This window comes from Alligator sinensis, unplaced genomic scaffold, assembly GCF_000455745.1.
Source record: "Alligator sinensis unplaced genomic scaffold, ASM45574v1 scaffold379_1, whole genome shotgun sequence".
Taxonomy (NCBI): domain Eukaryota; kingdom Metazoa; phylum Chordata; order Crocodylia; family Alligatoridae; genus Alligator; species Alligator sinensis.
This window is the reverse complement of record NW_005842001.1, coordinates 2,084,042-2,102,380: the sequence shown is the minus strand read 5'-3', so window position 1 is coordinate 2,102,380 and position 18,339 is coordinate 2,084,042. Positions and strand designations below refer to the sequence as shown.

The window sequence follows — 18,339 nt, the reverse complement described above, 5'->3', positions numbered from 1 at the left end:
ACTCTTTCCTTTCTATTTTGGGCCAATTTCTAATCCACAAGTGGATGTTTGCTGTAATCCTATGACTGCCTTACTTAGTTAACAGTCTGGGATGTGGGACCTTGTCGAAGGCTTTTTAGAAGTCCACATATACTATGTTAACTGGATCATATGCTTATTAACACCCTTGAAGGACTCTAGTAAGTTGGTGAGGCATGACTTCTCTTTGACAAAGCCATGTTGATTCCTCCCCAGCAAGTCATGTTCATCCGTATGCTGAACAATTCTTCTGTTTTATTATCTTTTCTACCAGTTTTCCAAGAACAGAAGTTAAGCTCACTGGCGTGTAGTTCCCTATGTCCCCTCCAGAGCCTTTTTAAAATATGGGAGAGTTTAGCATTTAAAGATGGATGTAGGTAGGGTGACTGACACGACTAAATGTTTTGTTGACCACATCAGGAACTGCATGTCTTTAAGAGCTCCTGTTAATGACATCAGGTATTAAAATAAAGTTTCAGAGGAAAGCTATTTTACTTTCACTGTTGCCTCCTTCCCATTTGTAAGCTAGTAAGAGGGTTACGCTTCTAAAAAACAAGAAATGACTCCAGCAGACACATTGATTTTCATTGTCCTCTGATGGGGGCATGGAATTCTGGTTTTTTGGTATAATGATTTATCTGTCATTAAAAAGGGCTGAAGCAAATTGAAACCAGAAGGGCCTGTATGTTCCAGGTGTTCTCTGCCTCATGTGCTTTGACTTCTTTTCATGCTTGGCTTATTTATAATCAACTACTACCCTGAGATAAAATAATTAACAGAAAACAACTTACTCTATGAGAAGCAACTGTAGAAACCATGTATTTTGTTAGCCATTTTCTAAGTGGGTTAGTATGATATTGCTGTAAACATCAAATTATTGGGTTACTTTGTGGATTTTTCTTTATGGAATTTAAAAAGACTTCTTGGATAAAACACTTGTGACCTAGTCCCTTTTCAGTATAATTTTAAATAATCTCTACTAGAGCGATTGTTAAAATTCTCCATACTTATAATCTGATTTTCCTGAGTATGGACAAATATATGGTTTATGGTTAAATACAAGGGTGGATCTCAGTGCAGAGATGGCTGATGGTATACATCACAAAATACAGGGCTAGAATCTTGTGCGAGCCCTCTCCCGATCCCATCCTGGTTGCCGGGGGCGAGCTGGGCACGTCTTTGCGCACGCGGGCTGTGGCCAGCAGCCCGGGCACGCGGGGTCGGAGAGGACCGGTGGCGAGCTAGAATTAGTCACGGACGCGTAATGGTTGATTTAAAGATTGTTCACTTACACCAAAGATGGTCGTGGTGTAGGCTGGACAGTTTCCAGGTTCAGCTCCGCTTAAATCCTCGTTAGAGGACTACGACAATTCGTTCTTTGCCCCGGAGTTATTAAAACTCCGTGGGTTCAGTAGTTTCTCGTACAGGAAGGGATACGTCTAGGAATTTATCGGCGACGGGGAGAGGCTAGAGGCTGTTCGTTCTTTTCCCTGGAGTTGTTGAAGCTCCGCGGGTTCGGTTATCAGGCCTCTATTGCCTTTTAAGAAAAGCGTTGGGTCCGTAAGGATCCGCAGTGCTTAGAGATCTTCACGCTCTCCCTCTCGAACTCCAATTGCTCTCTCTCCAACTTGGGCGGAAACCACCCAAGCTCTTTATACGGCTAGCAAGCCAATCGCTAGCCGCCACGTGTGCATGTATTAGAATTGGCCAATAATGTGGCATGAATCTTCATACAAATGGCGGGAACTCCTTTGCACCGTGCATTTCCTGGATGCAAAAGAAATGCACCATGCAAAGAAAGCTACAAATTTGGCGGGAATACTCCGTTGCACCGGGGTTCTCCTCTGCAGCAGAAAACTCCACCGTGCAAAGAAAGCTGCAATTTAGCGGGAAAATAATTTAACAGTGCCGAAGCGCACACAAACAAAAAATCACAACTTTGGGTTGTGACAAATCTCAAGACTGTTAGAGGTTTATTATTTATTCTAATGCATGGTATGTCTGTAACACATTCAGTCCATAAATATCTCCTGGCTTGGTTAAGTTTTGGCTAGTCAGCTCAATCCTTTTTTAAATTTCCCACTTAGGGATTTTGTACGCACTTTGACGTGTGTTCTCAGACTTCTCATTTGGCAAGTGCAATTTAGATCTCTTCCCAAAACTGTTCAAAGGCGTGGAAGGTGAATTAATCCTGCTGCTGTGTTGCTAAGGAATCTTTTTCATGATGTTACTGAGTTGATTTGACTGAGTGATGGTTTCTCTGCTCTTGCATGCATGGAGACTTTTCTCTTTAAGAGAAAAATAGAGGACATAAAGGCATCAGGTTTTGTATCGATACAGGACAAAGTAGCAGAAAACCGGAATGTCCTCTGATGGCCACCCTAGTTGGAGGAGGAGTATCGAGAAGGCTTCATTCAAAGCCCTGTAGAACTTCACTTGCCTTTCAAAAGAGCCTAGGGTGCTTTTAATTGGACCTGAACCGATATTTGTAGCTTTTTATCTCCAGCATGTTAAGAAGCTAGGAGTGAGTTTGCCAGCACAAGGCCTTTGCAGAACTTGAGTTCCACTGAAGACCCATGCCTTGTTCAGGTCTTTTGCAGAAGGCAGCATTTTATCCTCCATATATTAAACTTGACACAGCTTCATTTTGGGGCTGGTTCTGACTTGGGAAGTGAAAGTCCCTGTTTGTTGACACTGTTGGAAAACTCTATACGTGGAAGGTGCTTACCTCACCACTTCATAACTAGGTCAGTTCCCCACAAGAAGACATGTATAACATGAGAGTGCTGTTCCTCTTATTAATTCTTGAACTTTGCCTACACTGCAACTCCCAAGTACAAAAAAAAGTTCTCCGAGTTCTGCCTTAGCTATGAATTCCTCTGCTTTTGTTGTTGGGTTGTTTTACATCTAAGCCAAGATATGTAACGTGATGCTTGCGAGATACTGACTGTTCCCTATGAGTTGCTGGGAGCTATCAAGATCTGGAAATAGAAATTGAGGGTCAGCAGCATCATGCAGGATCAGGCTATTTATAAAAATAAACCTGCAGGCTCAGTTAAGATGCTAACAATGCCATGGCTCCTTTACTTTTATCCAGCTTCCTGATGGATATTCCTGTTGTAGAAGAGCAATGATTCCCTTGATTATTACAAGGGAGAAAATCAGGTACCAACTTATTCATATTTTTTCATAAGTGTGTGAAACAAATAGCTTGCAATCTCTCTCTTGACCATTTCCTCCCCCCACCCCCCTGCATTTATTCTACAGTTTTCGTGCATATTGCTAAGTCCTGGACTAGCACGAGATTTAATGTGTCCAATACCATTCCCCTCCAGGGCTACAATTGGTGTTTATTGCTGTTGGGATATGCAGCACTCTTCTTTTTATCTGATTGAATCGGGCATCAGTGCCCAACACAGATGTTTAGGTGCCTTAGAAAAGGATTTTGGCGTCCACATATGAAAATTTGTCCTTGACTGAATTCCTAGGGTTCTGGCTACATGAAAAGGCAACTGGGAGGGAAGCTAGGATGTGAACTCCCAGTGTATTAGTCACTCTGCAGTAACTTCCTGGGTATATGATGTTCGCCTGTTATTCTTGCCCCCACAGTGGTTCCAGGTAGCTTCCCCACTTTGCATTGAGGCAAATTCACACTTATGCATGGTAGGAGTGTGCCTTGAGGCAGTTACTATTGAATCACTAGGGCAGTATATGTTCTTATCTTCATTTACTTCACAGTAACTTGTTTCAGGCAAATGCTTGGTATTCAGGCTTGTCAATCAAGACCCTTTGCCTAGTATAACACTGAAGAGGGGGTGAAAAAGGTTGGAGGTAAATGATAAAACGGCAGTAGGAGGGGAAGGAGAAAGCAACTTTGCAAGTAGAGCCATGTTGCTTGCTTAGAATAGCTTTTTTTTTCCCCACCTCCCTCTTTATTATGTAGTGCCATGAGGGTGAAAGGCTTTTCCCAGGGTTATTTTCTATTCAGTGTTGGTGAGGAGATTAAAGATGTTTGTTTTCCATTGACTTAGGAAGCCTAAATCCACCCTTTGAAGCCAGGTCATAAAGGATCGAACGGATGAAAAATCCGCTCTTTATTTGGTAATCTACCTAAGACCCCAAGGTTTTAATTTAAAAAACGCCTCCTCCTGGTGCAGATGATGATGTCAGTATAGCCTAAGGTTTGTTTAAACAGAAAGCTGAAGTCAGCTTGAACAAAACTTGGCTAAAGTGGGCTGTTTTATTCATGTGGATGGTTTGAATAATGTTCCAGCATTTCTGTGGAAATAATTTTGTTATACTGTATGTTTAAAAAAATACCCTAAAACCCACATTTGGAGAAAGATATTTAAGATGGAATTATATATTTTTTAAATTTATATTGGGTGGTATTTTATTGCAGTATGGTTTTAGACATTTTCCATAAATACAAAAAAAAAATAATTCAGAAGAGCTCTAATTCCTGTAGAGCGCTAGCGATAAACCCCTCCACCCTGTGCTGAGGGAGCAGGAGAGAAGTGGCATTGCCAGTCACAAACACTCAAAACTTCATGAAGCAGACCAACAGAAATCCATGAGCTATAAGCTCCTTGGGTTTCTTCCATTCAGCCTGTTTTTTTGGTCTGTACCTGGGTTGGTATCGGATGTGTGCGTCAGGAAGCTCCTGGTAAAATGCAGTTGCATACATGCATTCAGGCATGGTAGGGGTCCGAGGGGGAGTTCAAAGTCCCTTGCTCTATTCCATCTCTCTCCCTGAATACTTATCCAGGCTCTTATCTAATCCCCGCTCAGCTCCTCTTCCTCTTTCCTCCAGCACTGCCTGTTCTTCCAGTCCAGTTCCACACTCCTTTCCTGAATATCTTCTTGTCCTAGCCAGCTCCCTCTTCCCTCCTCCAAATCACTCCTTTCCTTGTCTGCTCACCATGCTACCCCAGGCATACTGCAAAGGGCAGGTAGGCTTGATGAGAGACTTTAAGGGGTGCTCAGTTGCCTGGGAACCCCCTCTCTTTGTCAACCTCTCATTCTCACATCCTCATTTAATACTTTAGAAAGAAAGTTTGGGAAGGAGCTGACTCGCTGCTTCTCTTTGCCCACCGATGAGTGCTTGTCTGTTCCTATACATCAGATGCAGCTGGCAGACCAGTGGCTTCTGCTGGTGGCAGCTGGAACTCCAGCCCCAACCTTGCAATCGTGGCAGCTGCAGCCAGAACTTGGGAAGTTCGGGAATTGTCACGTTTAAGGAACTTCTCACAAGTTTGTGGGAGGTCAGTAGCAGTGTTGAAAATCTCAGTACTCAATTAAAATATCACAGGAGTTGACAGCGTTGGTTGACGCACAGGCCTGCCATGAAGCTAGGGGGCTAACTGCTCCCCCTCTTTTTGCATCGGCTTCACCCAGCCCAAGTTTTTATAGTGTGACTGAGATAGTACACATAGGCATCAAACACAAGCCCTTTTACCTCTTCAGCATAGCACCTCTGGCAGTGAGGCTCATTAAAAAAAGTACACTGAGTGGTTAGCACCACCTATATTTAAGGTGGCCTGACACTTTCTGTTATACAGTCACTTTCACTAACTTATAACTGCCAAACTTTGACCTTTCGGGCTAAAATTTCCAGTGCTGAATGACTGCGTCAGGATTTTTTTCTACCAGTTTCATCAGAAATAGTTCAGTCTCTTTTTGAGAAGAATTAAGGGGGGAAATAGGCTTTTACCTGTAGTGTTAAAAGAAAAAAAAGCCTTATTTCATTGCAAACTCCTTGCACTTGTATACTTTGGAGAAGGAAGTTCCAGCCTGGTGAAGATGTCACTCTGGCAGCATGGTGTTTCCATCAGAAATGCTTTGAGCCATTGAAAAATGTTTTCACTTGCCCAGGGACAGGCAGGTGAGCTTGGTAACTAAGAAATTGAAAGATTGTCTGCATTGAGCATGTTTTGAGAGCAGGGTTGTAGAGCATGAGCAGGGGTCCTATAATTCTTGCTCCCAGCTGCAGTGGACTGGGGAGGAGCTGGGTACCAGAACTAAGAGTGTGATCCTTTTTCCTGTGCCCATTCTAGCTCTCCTGTTAATGCCTGAGCAGCATGGAGAGAGAAATTGTGAATCAACTTGTTAAGACCATAGGAAGGTGATAAGATCTCTTACATAATACATAATTTGTTCCTGCTTCAGGTTCAATAACTGCGGTTGACCTGGAGAATCTGTTAGGAAACCATCCCATTAAAAACTTGCCATAGTGCTTGAATACAGGGGGAGCAAGAACCAGACATGGGTGTGTGGAGGGAGTAGAGTGAGACGAGTTGTCTGTGGGCTTAACGTAGCAACCCAAACTTTCTTTTAAAGCTGTGGTGCCTAAGCTTTGTGGCTTCTGGGCGGCCACATGATTGGTGCCAGACCAGTCTGTGGGTTGGATCTAGCCCAAGTGCCCAGTCTGGAGCATAGTGCTGGCCCAGCCAGGGCCTGATCCAGCTGTCTGGAATGGGCCCTGGCCAGTCTGTTGCAGCATTAGTAACAGCAACAGCAGTGCACATACCTACTCTTGGGGGAGCAGCCACTTCCTGACACGTTTCCTGCAGGCAGGAGGTGTGGAGGTGCTCAGCACTGCCTGCCTATTGACTCCAAGTATTTGCAAGGTACAGCACGGGTGATGGCAAGAGAATGAGCGTATGCCTAGTCCCCACTGAGGGATCTGCTGAGTGATGAAATCCCAGTGTCAAGGCTGCCCTCTAGCCCCTTCCCCAGAGGGATCCCCATGCCCAGAGGGGGTGCCAGGGCCAGGCAGCAAGTCCAGTGTTGGGGCAGGGGCTATGTGTGTAAGGGGGAAGGGGGCCAGAGCCTACTCACTCTTATCCAGCCATGGGAACAGCCTGGTCAAAGCTGATTCTTTGCAGCTGGATCAGGGCCTGGTTTGATCCAGCCATATAGGAGTGGGTCCCAAATTCTTTCGTATAGGATTGGCATGACTGGGGCCTGATCCAGCCATGAGGGGCTTGGACATTGGCACTGGGGAGTGGTAGTGGTGGTAATTGTCACTGCCCCTCTCAACTTGTTGCCAAATTTATGGCCCTGTGGGACAGATTAAATGGCTCTGTAGGCTGGATCTGGCTGGTGGGCTAGGGGTTGAGCATCTCTGTTCTAAAGCATCAGACTTTCTTCTGACTCCTCCCAAACCCTTCCCCAACTGAATTTAAAATCCTGAGGCAGTTTTGTCCAAAGTGAGATAAATGGTAGGTGTGTTACATTAACTGGGGCCTTCCTGTCAAGGTAAATGAAAGCTTAGTGATCCAGTTTCAGATTTGCTTTATGCTGAGGACAGTTTTCAGTTCCCTGTGACAGGAGCCAGCTTCATAGCTTCAAATCAGGATGAAGTTCTGGTTCATTTCTGTGCTAACAAATACTGAGGGGTTGGCGTGGGCTTTGAGGCTGATTTAACATGATGGTAGAATGCTCTGTAAGGAGAGAATGAACAAATCCCAGAAGTGAAAGACCTTTGCAATTTCATTGCCTGAAAAGCCAGCTAATAACTGTCAGTGATAGGAGCATAAAGTAGGGTGGACTGACAATTGTGTTGCAGTCTTTAGGATATGTGAATGTTACCATGGGCACTTGGTTGTGAAGCAAATGTGATCACAAGAAATGGTGATTGTATGTACATTACAGCTCTTACAAATACTTTCAGCTGTTCCTTCCTTAAGAGACTCTGAAAGTGAAACTTGCTGTTGCTTTGGCTGTAGATGATTTTAAAAATGCTAATAATTTGTAATGAGGCCTAGTGTTCTCCAATATATTAGTTGTTCATTGACATTTCTGTTTGTTGCTTCGAAGGCGTCCCTATACTATAGTGGTGAGGACCAGATACATACCTAGATAAATTTATACTGCTGTCTAAAAGTTGGGAGTTACTGAATGTGGACTTAATATAATTTCACAATATCTGATTTTTTTTTTTTTTTTTTTTTTTTAGCTTTTTGCTAATTTTTGGATTAAAAATGGATGCGGAGCTAAGATGGCTTTTTAAAAGCTGTTGGGCCTATTGAATATTAAGTATCAGACAAAGACATTTTTGTTGTAGAGGCCTATCCCAATGGGTTGCTAGAGTCCTAGAGAAGGGCCCACAGTTCTCCTTGCTGTGGACTAATAGGAATGCTGATGTTTGCTGAGTAGATGGCTGTACTTACTGTCCAAACAGATCTGTGTTTGCCAACTGTGAACATATTGCACTCTCTGTGAAGTACTCCATCATGGCTTGAAAGGGTTCCCTTGTGTTCAGACTTTCTGACTTAAAAAAAGAAAAGAAAGAAATATTTCTTTCAGCCTTCACTGATCCATCCAGAATTTCACCAAACCTTTAGTGACCAAATAAGAACCAAAGGCGACATTCACAGAGAAGGGAAGAAGCAAACAGAGGGGACTCTGGGAATGCCTTTTTTTTTTTTTTTTTAAACCATTGGTTACCAGATTTTAAGTGAAACAACTCCTGCAAAGACCCTGGAGAGTCTTGCATTTTTTCCCTGAACAGACACTGTATATTTATTAATGTACCATTCATTTTAAATTCAGAATTCCTTCAATATCACTAACAAATGAAATCATGAATTCATTCTTCTAGAATCAATAAACTCTTTTAGAAATTGAGTTAGCAGCAGCTGAGGTAGAATGCAGTTTATAAAGTAATCTTTATAGACCTATGCTCCAAATATGGTGTCCCAGTACTATTTCTGTGTCCAGATGTATTTATTTTGCACAGCTACTACAGTAATATCCTGATCCTATGATACAATAGATCTTGGACTCTCCCTTTGACTTAGTGAACTCTGTGTGAGCCTAATTGTACACAATCGATAATCATTGTAATGAACAGCTCCAGTAACTCGGTATGTGACAGGAGTAAGAGAAGAGTTTTTCATTCAATGTTACTGTTTCTACCCACACAGTGAAAAGAGGTTTTTCTTCTACTTTTCCGACTAGCTACAAATCTAACCTAAATCAGGTAGAACGCAGGATAAATGTGCACCTTCTAGACTAACTGAATCATAGGCCCCCTCTACACCTTACATTTATATTGCTATTTTAACATGTTAATCATGGTGTAAATGGCAAGTGCCATAAAATGGCAAACCAGCCATAAAAATGTTCTATATGTACTGCCATCCAGGGCCTGACAGAAGGATTATAAGGGTTTTCGTTCAAGCCCCCACCTGGAAAATAACCTTTAGTTGGGGACCTAAAAGAACAACTTCCCCATTCACTCAAACAAAAAATAAAAGCCTTATTAAAGGGAAATGAGAGCATCCAAACCTTATCAGACACCCCTACTATTAAATACATGAACTATGAAAACACCCCTGGTCTCAGTTTTAGCCTCTGTCTGAAACTCCCCTTACCCTGGGAGTTGTTGTCTCTCCCAGTCTGGGAAGGAGGGGAGTCTCCCTCGGGATTGCTGGCGGAGATTGTGTTGCTGGCTTCCACTTCTGGGTTGCTGTCAGGATCTCCTGGTGCTGTTGCACCTTGGGGTCTCTGCCGCTGCTCAGGACACACCACTTGGAGGTCATGCTGCCTCTTAAGAGTCACCACTGACCTTCATCAGGTTGCCAGACCACTCTTAACTCTTCAGGTCAGCAGTTCAGGTAGTGTAACTCCTTCAGATCTCAAGGCATTTGCTAGAAACTCAAGGATTTCAGCTCTTGGTCTTAATGGTAGGATGGCTTAAGTTGAATTTTACTAGAGAGGGTTTTACAAGCCTTGGCTCTTCAAAGGATGCCTCTGATCTGGAGCCCCACTGGGCTCTCTGATCCTTTTTAGGATCTAGTGGATACAGGCTTAAACCTGACCTGCTCTGTGTACTCCAGGCATTTCAACTTCTATAGAAACAACAGGGTAGCAGGCCTTATCCTGAACTCATTACAGCAGGGGTGTCAAACTTGTCTGGGGTCCTATGCCGGATCTGGATTAGCTCTGTCTGGCCACAAAACCACACCAAGGTCACCACACCTGATTATTGGCCCCAACCCTGGACTACGTTCGGGCCAGTTCAAGACCCTGGAGCCAGTGATCAGTTGATTGTTAGCCATGGCCTCAGACCTGCAGGGATTTGGCTTTCAACTTGCTGGTACAGGGGGAGTCAGGGATCATAGTTTTGGACTCCCTGGACACTGGCCAGTAGAAAGCACATGGTTATGATCTGATCCTCGAACTGAAAAATTTGCCCCCTGTCATGAGTGGCATATAGGAGGCATGATCTTGGGGATCAGATCCCATGGCACCTTTAAGTGAACACATGCCAGAGGTGTAGAAGATTGTGAGCAATAGCTCATTTCATCAGAGCATCAGTTAGTCCATAATGTACACATCTACCCTGCCTTATGCCTGACTTCAGACAAATATGGCTAACTACCTCTCTCTAATCTAAATAAATAAAAGCTAAAGTGGAAACTTCCTAAAGCTGGGATTAAAATTTTTGGGGGTTTTGAGGCTCAGGATGCTACCTTAAAGCTCTTATGGAAAAAAGCAATAACAGGGAAGCCTGTTACTAAGCATTTGTGGAAAAAAGCCGCTGCCCTGACAAGTCTATTGTTTCTGTAATTACAGTTGATTCTGAGGAGATAATTGGCATAAACCAGAGCCAGTTCTTTAAATTTTATTGCTACAAAGAAGAAACTGAACCATGGCTCAGTGTCCAGGCAGTAAAAACACTGCATTTACACATGCCTTTTATTTTCCTTGCAATACTCTGCATTAATTTTAAAGACTCTGCTGTGTCACATGAATGCACAAGTTTATTAGCATGTCACCAGACAATATAAATTATAGTTGGGAATTCATTCATACATATTTTAGATCCATGTAACACTGTACATACCGTTAACTTACCTAAGTATTGTGTACAGTGAAATAAAATAACTGAAGATGTGATTAGTTTTTTCATTAAGTGCTGTATACTTGGGTATAAAATATCCCTAATGTAGGGAAGTTTCTGAGCATAGTAGGAAGAGAAAGTGATGGCTTGCACTGTACCGTAGAAGCTTCATGGGGTAGGGAAGCCGTATGTTGCAGCATACCACTAAACAGTCTGTTACTGAAAAACAGCCTGGGTATATGTTGTGCATTTGGCTCAGTATGATAGCTTGAAAATGATGCAAGTGCAGTTAATTTTTTTGAAAACTCTGCTTAAATTTTCTTTCAGCTCTGTAATTCAGGAGTGAAAGTCCCAGGGAAAGCTGCAGATAGTACTTTTTGATGTAAGGAGAAGTTCTTAGTTGTTAGCCCTTGCATTTATAAACTTGGGACCGACAGTAGAAATAGCAGGATGAAGAAGGGTGCTTTTAAAATACTATTTTCCCCCACTATTAAAATGGGAAGCTGAAAATAGATATTGTCACTCGTCAGTAGCAGGAGGACAAATGGTTTATGTGTATTACTGATAGAATAGCAGTATTTTTGATGTAATAGCAAGATGTACTTTTTAAAAATGCAGTCCATTCTCTTAGTTCCTGGAGATGAGTTAATTATAAACACGAAAATCTAAGTGGAACTTACATAATTGCTGTGATAAGTATTATAGAGTAAAAAGTGATTTAAGATGAGATTATAGCATTTGAGCAAGGACTGGATTTTTTAATTTCTATTCTTGAGTCTGTCATAACCCTTAGAAAAACGTTGGACTTTCAGTTTCTCCATTGATAAAAATGGATCATTTCATCAATCATTTCAACTTTCATCTCATGCAGACCTGCCAATCAAATGGCTTTTCCAGTGTTAACTAGGACAGATGGAAAATAATATCAGAGGCAGGGTTGTAGAAAAAACTTATACTAAGACCGTTTTATTTGTTTGAATCCAGAAGGTGATTTTTGAAAAGGAAACAGCTAGTGTATCTGGTCCTTTCTGCTGTTGCCATGCAAACTGTAAGCTCCTCGGGATAGGGGCTCCTGTTGTTTCTCTTCTTCTACAACTCCAGCCTCATGATGAATACTTGGAAGTAAATGACATTGCTCTGGGGGTACGTGAAAGTGAATGCTGGCAAAGGTGTAGAACCTTATTGCGGTGCTTCTGTTACATGATCTTGGTTGTGGAGAAGCAAGATTTTCCCTTCTGTGAAAATTTCCAAGTTCTTGAAAACCAGATACATTCTGGAGCAGAATTAAAGAAACTTTTTTTTCAGTCACTGCCAGCCAAGGAGTGGGGCACCCTGGGGGTCAGGCAGCCAGGGAATTAGTTGTCTGACTCCTCGGCAGCCCACTACATGAGTTTCCAAAGCATTCAGGGATACTTGTGCTTGCCTGTTAGGCTGTCCTGGAATCCAGGGCTGCCCCATTTCTATGCACATGTGGATGCTTCCCTTCCTGCTGCTCTGTGTGGGTACCTCCTTCCCATTGCTGCACTGAGTGCCTCTTCCCCACTGCTGCCCCATGTGGGTGCGATTTGCCTTCTCCCTGCTGCTCCTTCTTTCCCCGCCCCCTCCCCGGTATGGAATCAGTTTTTCTCCCTCCCTCCATGCATGACTTGAACTTGCCCTTGACTCCCCCATGCTGCTGCACTGCCCCTACCCTGGGGCAAGGGTAGGAAGTAGCAGGTGGAGGAGGGAGAAGGAGCCTGGGGATTCTGGAGCAATGGAGGGAGTGGCAGGCAGGTGAAAGCCCAAGGGCTGCAAATTAACCATATGGCTGATGGGCTGCCAGTTGGACAGATCTGCTGTAAGCCTTGCAAAGTGAGGCTGCTAGGAGCACAAAAGCCGTGGGAGCCAACTTGGAGGGACAGGGATGCAGGCAAGTTTGTGTGAGAAACAAACTGCTGGGTTTTCTTGTGGAACATCTTGCATTTGACACAATGACATGTTCTGAAGGGAAAAGCGTTCTTTTGGAAAAATTCTGACTAGCTTCTCTCATTAGTGTGAAACTTCAGCATCCTTTGTTTAGGGTAAATGTTAGAAACACAGAAATTACAGCAGCTAAAAGCACAGTGGAAAAAGTTATTGCTTTCCAGATCTAATTCTAGCATTTCCTGTATCCTGCAAAATTGCATTGAAGTCTGTCTAGACTTGGGGTGGGCAATTATTTTGGCTGGAAGGCCACTTAAGTTTTGGTGAGCTGTCAAGGGCTGCACAAATAAAATCTTTCAGAAGATGTCATTTTAACAAATTATAGATAAAAACAAATCATGTATTAATAAAAAATGTACTATAACATTCTAATTTTATTTCAAAAACTATTTTTGTCCTGAGTTTACATTTTTTGAGTGGTGTGTACAGAGGTTATTGCATAATAGCTGAAAATAAAGTCTTACTCTTGTATATTGCGGGGGTGTGGGAGTGATGGGGGGGTGTGGGCAGGGGGGTGCTGCCTGTGTGCTAGGTTCTGGAACTTGGCCATGGGAGCAGGGGCACATGCAGCAGAGCTTGCCAGGGTGGTGCAGGTCTAGTCTGCACACCGCCCCCGCTATCTGGCCTGGAGCTGCCCCTGCAGCACTCTGAATGGGGCTGAATCCCACCCACTTCCACGCTGGGCAGCCCATTCCGTGCTATCACCTGCACCCAGTCCTGGCCAGTGTGCACAACACTGCAGCTGCAGTTGCCCAGGTACTGCTCAGCGCCCCTGCCTCCAACAGCTTCTCTTCCTCCCCCCTGCTGTGCCACTTTGGACAGCAGATAGCATGGGGAAGGGCAGCAGCTGTGGGGATGCATGCTGGGCACCACACACCCAGCCAGGCAGGGGGGAAGCTGCAGCCAGGTGGCTCCTGCCCCATTGCAAGTGGCTGCTCATAGTGCTGGGCAAGTAGAGTGGGCAGAAGGTGTCAGGGAGCTGGATGGAGCCTAAGCTCTGCACTCTGGGGCAGGAGTCACCCAGCTGCAGCTTCCTCTTTGCCTGGCTGGGCATGTGGTGCCTGGGACACATCCCCACAGGTGCCATCCTTCTCCACGCTACCTGCTCTCCAGAGCAGTGCAGCAGGGGCAAGAGGAGGAGAAGGAGCTGCTGGAGACAGGGGGAGCAGAGCAGTACCCGGGCAGCTGGAGCCGCAACAGGAGCAGCCTTGCTGGGAAGCTATGCATGCTGGCCAGGGCCGGGTCCATTAGTGTGTAGGAGCACAGTACAGGATGCCCCAGGCAGGAGTGGGTGGGGATCGGTCCCACGTGGAGTGCCATGGGGGTAGCTGCAGGCAGGACGCAATCAATTGGCAGCTGTCTGCCCATGGGGCAGATCCAATCAGTTGGTGGGCTGGGTCCGGCCTGCAGGCTGTACTTTGCCCACTCCTGAATCTACACTGTAGAATCATCGCTATGTTTTGAACAAACTCTCCAGGTTCATGAAATAAAATTCTTGCTTTCTTTCTGGGATCCTCTTGGCTAAAGTCCAGATTTCCAGTACATGCAGATAATTCTAATCTTAATTCAGAGTATGCCTTTAAGATGTGCATTTGTATATGCTGAGTGTGTCGTATTTTCCATTATTTTCTGGCAGGCCAGTTCCAAAAACACAAATAGCTCTGGACACCTGCCTGATTTATATGTATATGACAGCCAAATTTACATTCAAGGCCTGATCCTGAGAGTGCCAACAGTCAGGACCTCAGTCCTAAAGCACATTATTGCAGCCAACTATCTTCCCATCAGGACTGGCTCAATTTTGAAATCCTTTATCTGCTGGAAAAGTCAGTTTTGAAGTGCTGTCTTTTCCATCAACAAATTCTACATACTCCCCCTGCAACACTCCATGGAAAACAAGAGAGCAGGACAGGAAGGGGAGCCGTTATTTACAGTTGATTATAATGATACTCTAAAGTTCCTGCAATTAAAATACCCCATCCTTCAGTGAATGGGATGTGTCAGGATCTATGATGTACAGGTTTTTAAACTGGGCTCACTGTTTAATCGTGCACGGTATCATTCCCAACCAAGCCCACATTTCTACCAGTCATCTATACTTTTCCAGAAACTGTTTTGTATATAACCCTGTAAGCGGGCTAATCATGTTTGTCCCGACTTAAAAACGTTCATGTAATTTGTGCTAGCTTACCTTTGGAAAGTGTCTATGTGGTTTTTGCTTTCGAGAGCAGAGATGTTTTGATGTAAGTGGTGCTTTTTAGACTTGTAAAACAACAAAACATTTTCAGCTGCAAAAGATTGTTTCAAGCAAAGGATTCGGTAACAATATATTGAGACCTTTATGTATTGTGTTAACAATCTTGGTTTTGCAGGCTAAAGCTTCACTAATGGTAGTTTCCCATAATTATATAGGTATGGGGGGTGGAAGTCCTTTTAAAACATGGCATAAAGTAAACTTTCCATTGCATCGGCATACTAAGTTTGGAAAATGCCTTTTTTTCTAGTAGAATCTCTACTGAATTAATAGAATTCAGAAAAAAACCTGCAACGTGCACAATAGCAACATGTATTTTCCAGAAAGGCTCTTTGCTGCTTTCTTGGATTGGGTACAGAGGTCACAGACGTCATGGATTTCCTCATTTCTTGAAGGACTTATTCCCCAGATGTTGGAGCAGAGGGGTGTGAGTCGTGGTATTGGTTCTATTCATGGCTCTTCCACTGACTTTTCCTGTATGACTGGGCAACTCAGTTCCCTCCTCTTCGACTTCCTGTGCTACAAAAGTAGGTAATACCACTTATCTAACTCATGAGAGTTTTAGTAGTAATTGTTGGATGCTCTAAAGTTCAAAGCAGTTGTATTCATTATTTTTTCCATCCGCAGTTTAAATCATTACATAAGAACTGTCATTTACTTTGTCAGGTCATAGATCTGTTAAGCCTAGTACCTTGTTTCTCCCATTGGCATAGTAGATGCTGAAAGGAAAGTAAACTGAGCATGTCTATGTGCGGGCCGGGAGCGCCCCGAGCCCTTTTTCGCTCTGCACGCGGGCTGTGGCCAGCAGCCCGGGCACGCGGGGGCGGAGAGGGAAGGCTTTCACTCTGGAATTAGGCACGGACGTGTATCGGTAGTTTAAAAGATTGTTTACTTACACCGAGATGGCAGTGGTGTAGGCTGGAAAGCTTGCTTCAGTTGCAGTTACAGAGAAGAAAAAGGAAAGAGGCGGACAAGAGTTCTAGACTCGTGAACTCTAGCCCAATCCGGCTGAAGGCTCTGAACACGCGAGCCCGTCGCGTCAGCCGAAGAAAGTACTCGTCCGGAAGAGCTCTGAACCAACTCACACGAAGTTTGCTAGGCTCCGTGGGTCCGGTTCTTTTGTGCGCGGGTGGGGTACATCTAGGAATTCTATCGGCGACGGGGAGAGGCTAGAGATTGATCAGATCTCCGTAGCCTGCTTCAAATGCACTGGGTCCGTGAGGATCCGCAGCGCTTAGAGATCTTCACACAGCGTGAAGTCTCCTCCTCCCTTGTTCGTGGAGTCCTCCAACTTGGGCGGAAACCACTCAAGCCTCTTATACGGCTAGCAAGCCAATCACTAGCCGCCACGTGTGAATAATTTAGAACTGGCCAAGAATGGGACCCAAATCTACATACAAATGGCGGGAACTCCTTGCAACGAGCATTTCTGTGCTGCGACAAAGAAATGCACCCTGCAAAGAAAGCTTCAAATCGGCGGGAAATTCTCCCTTGCACCGGGATTCTCTTTTGCAGCAGAAAACTCCACCGTGCAAGGAAGCTTGCAATTTAGCAGGGACAATTTAGCAGTGCCGAAGCACACACAAATAAAAATCACACCTTTTGGGTTGTGACAGTCTAGAATTGTCTACCCCCTGCTCCTCACCCAGTGCAGTTGCCAGCATACAGAGATTTAGGGAGCTCTGATTTAGAGGCCAAGTTCAATACTTACTGAATAGTAGGCATTAAAATTGTTCCATCCCCTTTTAGTTGGGTTAAGCTCTCAGCGTCCACTACATCTGGTGGCGGTGAGTTCCACAAGTTAATATGGTGTGAGAGAACTTTTTTTCGACTTTTATACCTACAAGCAAATTTTTATTGTGCTGGGGCCTTTCTACTAGCTGAGATTTTAAATTGAATATCAAATGTTTGGTTTCTGGCTTGTCTGGTCTTTTGAGGGTGCAATGCGATATCAGGGGTAGTTCAAAGCATAAAGTAAATGTTAAGCTTCACTTTTCCTCTGTGCTTTGAAGTAAATGATGGTGAAACATGAAAAATATATTCTGAATAGTGCTCAAAGGGGCCTGCCAGCAGCAGGGTGAGCAGAGAGAGCATTGCTAATGGAGAATAATAACATTGGAGTTGAATCTTGGGAGCCTCATAGAGCTGGGAATTCTAATAAGGGCTGAAGTGGGGACGGATTAAAAGAGTATGGAAATGCTTCCTTATTTTCTCTGATGACCTCCAGGAGAGCTGTTATTTCCAGTACAATTTCTATTTGCTTCACTTACCTCCTTAAGCTTGCCAGAGAGTCTATTCTCAACACTACTGGTCATTCAAGAGGTTATGGAACAGTTTTTTGTGCAGTCTTTTCCAAACATCTGAAGAGTCAAGGTTGATGAGCACATAGTGTTGTCATACTTACTCATGCTTCCCATGGCAATGTCCTTTATTTCTGAAAGGCTTGCCTGCCTCCCAAGTCTAGAAGGTGAATCGGGGAAAAGAGCTAGAGTCAATTGTTCCTGTGAAACATGCTCTTAAACTGACACAGCAGTAGCTGTTGTGGCTTCCCAATTTTCTAATGAGTCTTTGTGGGTGAAATTTAGTTTTCAGGTGGTCAGAACTAGGGACCTTTGTGTCTAGAAGTCCTTGCATTTGGACTTCAGTAATACCACAATTCAGCTACAGTTCAAATACAGACCAGAAGTTTCTATGCACTTTCTTCATGCGCATTTTAAGTACTTAAGCAGCAGTTCCTGCACATCTGTTTTAATAATACATTTCCATCAAAAATTGTGCTAAAGAATAGAGATTTTTAAAACAGAAGAGTTAATAAGTCCAAACTCTTGTAAACTTTAAATGGAATGAAAAATATGGTCAAATTTGCCTTTCTGTAGATTTCCTAATTCAGTTAAGTGGGCCCTTCATTAGTGTTGGCCCTGTTCTACTTCACCTTATTTTATTTTATTTTCTCTTCAAACTAGATTATGTTCTGGTGGTCACAAACAAAAGTGACTTCAATTTGTAATTGCACAACTGTGCACAGTGGAAGTGGTTGAGTCACAAGCCCTGGAGAGTTTCATGAGAATAATACTTCATCACGATTTCAGCTGCACAAGCTATTGCAGCAGCATGCCTGTCCAGTGCTGGTGATGGGAAGTCTGAGTCACCAGCCCTGGTTGTTTTTCATTTGTTTCAGTTGCTGGCTGGAAGGGCTGATGTGCTGAGTTGTGTGACCCAATGCATTGTTTTGCTAACTGTTGCACAAGGTGCT

General features: G+C 43.8%; 1 protein-coding gene across 5 annotated transcripts in view; it reads left to right on the top strand.

Annotated features, from left to right (window-relative positions):
* FNDC3B (fibronectin type III domain containing 3B) overlaps window positions 1–18,339 on the top strand; it is a 354,529-nt gene that overhangs the window by 132,811 nt on the left and 203,379 nt on the right. For 3 of the 5 annotated variants that reach the window (XM_025201761.1, XM_025201760.1, XM_025201762.1), the window contains exon 5: window positions 15,482–15,613. The exons of the other annotated variants lie outside the window; for them this stretch is intronic. In XM_025201761.1, coding sequence (XP_025057546.1) covers window positions 15,482–15,613 — 132 coding nt within the window. The remainder of the gene's footprint in view (window positions 1–15,481; window positions 15,614–18,339) is intronic. 5 annotated transcript variants of the gene reach the window in all.